Raw genomic sequence first — 8,907 nt, 5'->3', positions numbered from 1 at the left:
CAGCCTGACGAAGGATTCAACTGAGTTTGGTTGGTACTACTAGGACTAAAACAAACACCAGTTATCCACCGTACATAAAAATAATGGGGGACAATAGGCTTATATCACCCCCCCCCACCTTTCTTTTTTATGATTTAGTCAGAATTTTCTCCCAGAAATAGGCCTAGGCCTATCTGCTGTGCAGTTAGCCCTTTTACACATAAAAATAATGGGGGACAATAGGCTTATATCCCCCATCCAACTTTCTTTTTTTGAATATAGTCAGAATTGTCTCCCAGAAATAGGCCTATCTGCTATGCAGTAAGCCTTTTTACACACATAAAAATAATGAGGGACAATAGGCTTATGTCCCCCCCAAATTTTCTGTTCTTTAATATAGTCAGCATCGTCTTCCAAATATAAGCCTATCTGCTATGCAGTAAGCCTTTTTACACATAAAGATAATGGCGGACAATAGGCTTATATCCCAACCTCCCAATTTTTTTTTAATATAGTCATAATTTTCTCCCAGATATAGGCCTATCTGCTATGCAGTAAGCCTTTTTACACACATGAAAATAATGGCGGACAATAGGCTTATATCCACCCCCAATCAACTTTCATTTCGTAACCATAGTCAGCATTGTTTCCCAGAAATAGGCCTATATGCTACGCAATAAGCCCTTTTTTTTTTTTTTTTTTTTTTTTTTTTTTATTCTGGTGTCCTTTGCTCGCACACGGCATACCAATCGTAGGAGCAAGGATGCGTCCAAAGGTGGAAATTTTCTCCCGAGTCCCCGTCCATATAGCTGCAAGTTCCAGACTTCATTGACGGGTTTCCTGAAGCTTCTTCTGAAGGATCTACCTTTCTTCCGCTTAACCATACTCCTTCCTTCACGCCCACCCATAGGTACTTGTTTCTGTCTGTTGGAAATAGAAGACGCGAAAGTTTATTATTATTATTATTATTATTATTATTGTTGTTGTTGCTGTTATTATTATTATTATTATTATTATTATTATTATCATTATTGTTGCTGTTATTATTATTATTAATACTATTATTATCATTATTATTGTTGTTGTTGTTGTTAAAATTATTATTATTATTATTATTATTATTATTATTATTATTATTATTATTATTATTATTATTACTTCCTAAGCTACAACCCTAGTTGGAAAAGCAGGATGCTATAAGCCCAGGGGCTCCAACACGGAAAATAGCCCAGTGAGGAAAGAAAACAAGGAAAAGTGAAATACTTTACCAGGAGTAACAAGATTAAGGTAAATATCTTCTATATAAACTATAAAAAATTTAACAAAACAAGAGAAAGAGAAATAAGAGAATAGTGTGCCCGAGTATACCCTCAAGCAAGAGAACTCTAACCCAAGACAGTGGAAGACAATGGTACAGAGGCTATGGCACTACCCAAGACTAAAGAACAATGGCTTGATTTTGGAGTATTTCTTAAGGAACTATTCCAAAGGAAGGGAGGCTATTATTATTATTATTATTATTATTATTATTATTATTATTATTATTATTATTATTATTAGCTTAAGTTATAACCTTATGGGCCATCTCTAGGTAAGTTTGTTTTGATATAATGGTTTAGATATAATAATAATGATAATGATAATGAAAATGATAATAATAGTAATAATAATAATAATAATGATAATAATAATGATAGCAGCAACAGCAACAACGGTAATAATAATAATAATAATAATAACGAGAAGGAAATTATACGAGTCCCTATCTTATGAATACTCTAACCTAACCAGAAAACGAAACTCCAATATTACATTAAAAAAATGCACAAGAACTTCCATTTATAACTACCCAAATGATCATGCTAACCTATTCAAGAATACACTACAAGATGAAAAGAAATCACAATTTTTTTTTTTTTTTTTTTTTTTTTTTTTTTTTTTTTTTTACCTGCTTGGTCCGTATCAAGGTAATGCTGGGCCAAACGAAAGTAGTGCTGGGGGTTAATGGCCACGAAGAGATCGCCTCCTAATTCTTTGCAGGACTCTCGGCTGTCGTCAAATTCTTGCTCGTCTTCGTGGATGTGGATACAGCCGACTCCCCTGATGGCTTCGAAACTATCGTGACACTGCAAATTCTCGTTTACTGCAAAAAGTTTCATAGGGTTAGAAAGGTACTGGTGATGTGCCCTTGGCCAAGAGTTAGAAAGGCTTTGGTGGTGTGTTAGAAAGGTTCTGGTGGTGTGCTGGGTGATGTACCCTTGGCAGAGTGTTAGAAAGGCTCTGGTGATGTACCCTTGGCAGTGTTAGAAAGGTTCTGGGGGTGTACCCTTGGCAGAGTGTTAGAAAGACTCTGGTGATGTACCCTTGGCAGAGTGTTAGAAAGGTTCTGGTGGTGTGCCCTTGGCAAAGAGTTAGAAAGGCTCTGATGATGTGTTAGAAAGGTTCTGGTGGTGTGCCTGGTGATGTACCCTTGGCAGTGTTAAAAAGGTTTTGGTGATGTGCCCTTGGCATTGTTAGAAAGGTATTGGTGGTGTGCCCTTGGCAGAGTGTTAGAAAGGCTTTGGTGATGTGTTAGAAAGGTTCTAGTGGTGTGCCTGGTGATGTACCCTTGGCAGAGTGTTAGAGGTTCTAGTGGTGTACCCTTGGCAGAGTGTTAGAAAGGCTCTGGTGATGTACGCTTGGCAGAGTGTTAGAAAGGTTCTGGTGGTGTACCCTTGGCAGAGTGTTAGAAAGGTTCTGGTGGTATGCACTTGGCAGAAAGTTAGAAAGGCTCTGGTGATGTACCCTTGGCAGAGTGTTAGAAAGGCTCTGGTGATGTACCCTTGGCAGAGTGTTAGAAAGGTTCTGGTGGTATGCACTTGGCAGAAAGTTAGAAAGGCTCTGGTGATGTGTTATAAAGACTCTGGTGATGTGTTATAAAGGCTCTGGTGGTGTACCCTTGGCAGAGTGTTAGAAAGGCTCTGGTGATGTACCCTTGGCAGTGCAGTGTTAGAAAGGTTCTGGTGGTGTACCCTTGGCAGAGTGTTAGAAAGTTTCTGGTGGTGTACCCTTGGCAAAGAGTTAGAAAGGCTCTGGTGATGTACCCTTGGCAGTGCAGTGTTAGAAAGGTTCTGGTGGTGTACACACACACACACACACACACACACACACACACACACACACACACACACACATATATTATATATATATATATATATATATATATATATATATATATATATATATATATATATATATATATATATATATATATAGCTCTAGAGACTAAATACAATTAATAAGACATTGATGCCTTGTAATCTTCCACCGCCCAAGATTCAAAATAAAGCCATCCCAAACAAACCTAAGTTCTTTTTTTTTTAAAGATACCTCAACTCAGTAATCTCAAAATATATGGAAGCCTTCTTTTGTTATTTCAAAGGTTTTCCAGCAGTCAAGACTTTATGGCAAAGCTTAATGGGAATATGTACGTATTTCCCTAGTTGACAACTCATGACTTTCCCGCTAACTATGATTTTGGACATTCTATTCAGCTGGAAATCCTCTTAAACAAGGATTCTCTTAATTTCTCCAGGTGAATCATAATAATTGGAAGAAATATATATTAGTTACATAAGAATTGATGGGCATTTAGAATTATAACTGATAACAATCTCACCTTCACAATCCATCCCATCCCCTTCGCTGAAATACGCACAGGTACATTTATAACTGCCTGGGGTGTTCTCGCAAGCCGCGTACTTGTGACATCCGACTTCCTTAGCACATTCGTCGATGTCTGTCAAAAAGAAACATAAAATAACTTACTGACAAATGGACTATAATGAGGTTATATTTTATCTTACTGAGGAAAGGACTACAGTATTATGAGATTATATTTTATGTTACTGAAGAAAGGAGTATTAGGAGATTATATTTTATGTTACTGAAGAAAGGAGTATTATGAGATTATATTTTATCTTACTGACGAAAGGACTATTATGAGATTATATTTTATCTTACTGACGAAAGGACTATTATGAGATTATATTTTATCTTACTGACGAAAGGACTATTATGAGATTATATTTTATCTTACTGACGAAAGGACTATTATGAGATTAAATTTTATCTTATTTACTGGCGAAAGGACTACTATGACATTATATTTTATCTTATTTACTGACGAAAGGACTATTATGACATGTTTTATCTTACTGATGAAAGGACTATTATGACATTATATTTTATCTTCAGCATCAAATTCTAAGGTTCTGGTTCCTCCGCACTCTATCGCCTTATTGGTAGGTGCAAAGCTTCTTAGCCTTTTCTTATTGTAATTAAGCTTATTTTACCTGTACTAAAGTTATTTTTGAAGGTTTGAGTCGGATCGTCTCTCATTGGACCATTAGGCTGACTCTTCTTTAAAATTTTCTTGAATAATTTCAAATATTTCAAACATCATGCTTCTAATCATAACATATCAATCGTTACTAGTCACGAAAAGTGACTTTAACGTCTGTGATAATTCCAATGCATTGGATATACATGAGATAATTGAATATTTGAGAAAATAATAGATTAATAACGAAAATATGTCTCTCGCAGCTTACACAACTATGGTGAGAGTTTTATCACATTAAAAGGGGAACTGAAATACCTTCACACGTATTATTATCGTTCCTGTAATATCCCTCAATGCATCGACACCTGTAACTGCCCATCGTGTTGATACAATTAGCATTTGGGCCACAGATATCTTCTTCACATTCATCGACATCTGGAGGTGAGAAAACAGCATTAATGATAACTTGCCAAAACATAAAAAATAGAAGGGGCACTCAGTAGGGCGCAGACCTCCGCTGCAGCAGCTTATTTCTCGATCTTTTGCCCAACCTTGACCTTAACATGTATTAAATGGCGTGGAATTTCATACACTCATATATGTACCAAGTTTGAAGTCTCTCTGGCAACGATGTCCAAACTTATGGCTGATTACGTGAATTGGACATTTTGCTTGACCGTGACCTTTACCTTTGATCTTGACCTTCCAAAATTTAATAATTTCCAGCTTTTTACATAACAGTTAATCCATAAAAGTTTTATTACTCTACGATTAAAATTGCGGGCAGGACGCTGTTCACAAACATACAAACACACACACAAACATACAGATCCAGCTTACTCCGCAAAATAAGTTTGCAGGCACTATCATATAATAGATAAGTGCAAAGCTTCTAAGCTTGCACTTATTATTATTATTATTATTATTATTATTATTATTATTATTATTATTATTATTATTATTATTATTATTATTATTATTATTATTACTTGCTAAGCTACAACCTTAGTTGGAAAAGCAGGATGCTATAAGGCCTGGGGCCCCAACATGGAAAATAACCCAGTGAGGAAAGGAAACAAGGAAAAATAAAATATTTTAAGAAGAGTAACATTGAAATAAATATTTCCTTTATAAGTTATAAAAACTTTAGCAAAAAAGAGGCTATGACACTACCCAAGACTAAAAAACAATGGTTTGATTTTGGAGTGTCCTTCTCCCAGAAGAGCTTCTTACCACAGCTAAAGAGTTTTCTTTTACTGTAATTGAGTTTTTTTAAGCTATAGCCTACCATAAACAACATTTTTAATGAAAATATCAATCTTTAATTTTATTTCATTCTACCTTGAAATCAGCTGTGATGATATATTGTTATTAGATTTGGCAGCGTATTGTTATAAGTTTGACATAGTTTAAAACATTAATATTTGTATTTATGATCAGGAGTTGATGTTACTCTCTTTAATTTCACACACAAAGCTTTGCAGCATCTCTAATTCATTGTATGATCACAATATCTTTTTTTTCTGTCTTAAGCAAAGTAATTCACATACACACACACACACACACACACACACACTTGGTGAAATGTGGAGACAATTTCCCGCAGACTTTTCCATCATACTTTTTATATTATTATTATTATTATTATTATTATTATTATTATTATTATTATTATTATTATTATTATTATTATTATTATTATCCAAGCTACAACCCTAATTGGAAAAGCAAGATGATATAAGCACAGGGGCTCCAATAGGGAAAATATAATGTATATTCTTCTCAATGTGACAATATCTCTGACACTCGAAATATTTTAACACATGTTATCTGTTACGTATGCCATACGTTTCCCATCGTAATAAATTTATCATGAATGGCTTCTCGAATTACAGCTGCGTGAGTAATGATACGAATATATAACATGTTACCATTAGACATCCGAAGGACTAAAATAATACTTATTAAGGCTTTCAAGAAGTTAAAGACTTGATTGTTTTCTAAGTGCTTCAATAGTCTGTATTTGATAAGGAACGTGGATTACGCTGTGTGATATTCTAAATACCTAAGAACGTATATGACAACCATATATTTTGATAGGACTGGGAAAACTGGTTTGTGGTGGCCAATGTGGTAACATCCCTGACTAGTGAACGCCAGACTGGGGTTCGAGTCCCACTCAAACTCGTTAGTTTCTTTGGTCACTGCAACCTCATCATCCTTGTGATCTAAGGAGGGGGGGGGGGGGGGAGGAGCCTATAGGTCTATCTGCTGAGTCATCAGCAGCCATTGCCTGGCTTAATCTATCTTAGTCCTCCTATGAGTGGTCAGTCTCAAGGGCATTGTCCTTCTTGATAGGGCAATGTCACTTCCCTTGCCTCTGGCATTCGTGAACGACTTTTATAGCCATTGCCTGGCCCTCAGCGGTCCTAGTTTAGGTGGAGAGGGGGCTTGGGTGTTGATCTTATGTGTATATGGTGAGTCTCTAGGGCATTGTCCTGCTCGATAGGGCAATGTCACTAGCCCTGTTCCTGCCATTCATGAACGGTTTTTAAACCTTTAAACAGAACTTAGGGTAAAGTAAAGTATGCTTTGTTCTAGGAGATTTCTTCGTTACAGGATCATTTAGAAATTCATTTTATTTTAATGTGATATCCATTCTAGATTTCTTAATTGACTCAAAGTGCTTCGTAAAATGCATGGATTTCAAGTCAACGATCCCTGAACAATTTGCCAAGTCACCAGCTGGCTCTTCTAGTAAATGATCTAGTTCAGTCATTTTACCAGCTAGCTCATCAAATGTGGCTTCGCGTCCAGTAATCAACTCTCTCTCTCTCTCTCTCTCTCTCTCTCTCTCTCTCTCTCTCTCTCTCTCCTCTCTCTCTCTCTCTCTCTCTCTCTCTCATCTTATTCTTTTTTATTTTCAGTGATCTCTATCTCTTTATAGAGGAGTATATTAATCTCTCTCTCTCTCTCTCTCTCTCTCTCTCTCTCTCTCTCTCTCTCTCTCTCTCTCTCTCTCTCTCTCTCTCTCTCTCTCTCAGTGTACTTCATGAGTGAAATAGGCATTCTCCACAATAAGTCTAATTCAAATCTCTCAGAGTAAGCTACTCCAGGATTGAAAAAGGCATTCTCCACAGTAAATCTAATTTAAATCTCTCTCAGTGTACTTCAGGATTGAAAAGGCATTTAACACAATAAATCTAATTTAAATCTCTCACAGTGTACTCCTGGATTGAAAAAGGCATTCTCCATAATAAATCTAATTTAAATCTCTCTCAGCGTACTCCAGGATTGAAAAAAGCATTCTCCATAATAAAAAATCTAATCTAAATCTCTGAGTACTCCAGGATTGAAAAAATGCATTCTCCACAGCAAATCTAATTTAAATCTCTCTCAGTGTACTCCAGGATTGGAAAAATGCATTCTCTACAATAAATCTAATTTAAATCTCTCTCAGAGTACTCCGGGATTGAGAAAGGCATTCTCCAAAATAAATCAAATTTAAATCTCTCTCAGAGTACTCCAGGATTGAAAATGGCATTCTCCATAATAAATCTAATTCAAATCTCTCTCACTGTACTCCAGGATTGGAAAAATGCATTCTCTACAACAAATCTAATTTAAATCTCTCTCAGAGTACTCCAGGATTGAGAAAGGCATTCTCCAAAATAAATCTAATTTAAATCTGTCAGAGTACTCCAAGATTCTCCATAATATATCTAATTTAAATATCTCTGTGAGTACTCCAGGATTGGAAAAAGGCATTCTCCACAATAAATCTAATTTAAATATCTCTCAGAGTAGGCCTACTCCAGGATTGAAAAAGGCATTCTCCACAATAAATCTAATTTAAATATCTCTCAGAGTAGGCCTACTCCAGGATTGAAAAAGGCATTCTCCACAATAAATCTAATTTAAATCTCTCTCAGCATACTCCAGGATGGAAAAGGCATTCTCTACAATAAATCTAATTTAAATCTCTCAGCATACTCCAGGATGGAAAAAGGCATTCTCTACAATAAATCTAATTTAAATCTCTCAGAGTAGGCCTACTCCAGGATTGAAAAGGCATTCTCCATAATAAATCTAATTTAAATATCTCTGAGTACTCCAGGATTGAAAAAGGCATTCTCCACAATAAATCTAATTTAAATCTCTCTCAGTGTATTCCAGGATTGGAAAAAGGCATTCTCTACAATAAATCTAATTTAAATCTCTCTCAGAGTACTCCGGGATTGAAAAAGGCATTCTCCAAAATAAATCTAATTTAAATCTGTCAGAGTACTCCAAGATTGAAATGGCATTCTCCACGATAAATCTAATTCAAATATCTCTCAGAGTACTCCAGGATTGGAAAAGGCATTCTCCATAATATATCTAATTTAAATCTCTCTCAGAGTAGGCCTACTCCAGGATTGAAAAAGGCATTCTCCATAATAAATCTAATTTAAATATCTCTCAGAGTACTCCAGGATTGAAAAAGGCATTCTCCACAATAAACCTAATTTAAATCTGTCAGAGTACTCCAAGATTGAAATGGCATTCTCCACGATAAATCTAATTCAAATCTCTCTCAGAGTACTCAAGGATTGAAAAAGGCA

At 35.6% G+C, this 8,907-nt stretch overlaps 1 protein-coding gene across 1 annotated transcript in view; it reads right to left on the bottom strand.

Moving 5' to 3' along the window:
* Positions 1–663: 663 nt before the first annotated feature.
* LOC137652100 (uncharacterized) overlaps positions 664–8,907 on the bottom strand; it is a 13,211-nt gene continuing 4,967 nt past the window's right edge. The window contains exons 5-8 of the mRNA XM_068385298.1: positions 4,619–4,738; positions 3,638–3,757; positions 1,928–2,122; positions 664–903 (exon numbers count right to left, since the gene is read on the bottom strand). Of these exons, the coding sequence (XP_068241399.1) occupies positions 692–903; positions 1,928–2,122; positions 3,638–3,757; positions 4,619–4,738 (647 nt within the window). The 3' untranslated portion in view covers positions 664–691. The remainder of the gene's footprint in view (positions 904–1,927; positions 2,123–3,637; positions 3,758–4,618; positions 4,739–8,907) is intronic.

The sequence above is a fragment of the Palaemon carinicauda genome, chromosome 13, assembly GCF_036898095.1.
Source record: "Palaemon carinicauda isolate YSFRI2023 chromosome 13, ASM3689809v2, whole genome shotgun sequence".
Lineage (NCBI taxonomy): Eukaryota > Metazoa > Arthropoda > Malacostraca > Decapoda > Palaemonidae > Palaemon > Palaemon carinicauda.
This window is presented reverse-complemented; position numbering and strand designations above follow the sequence as displayed.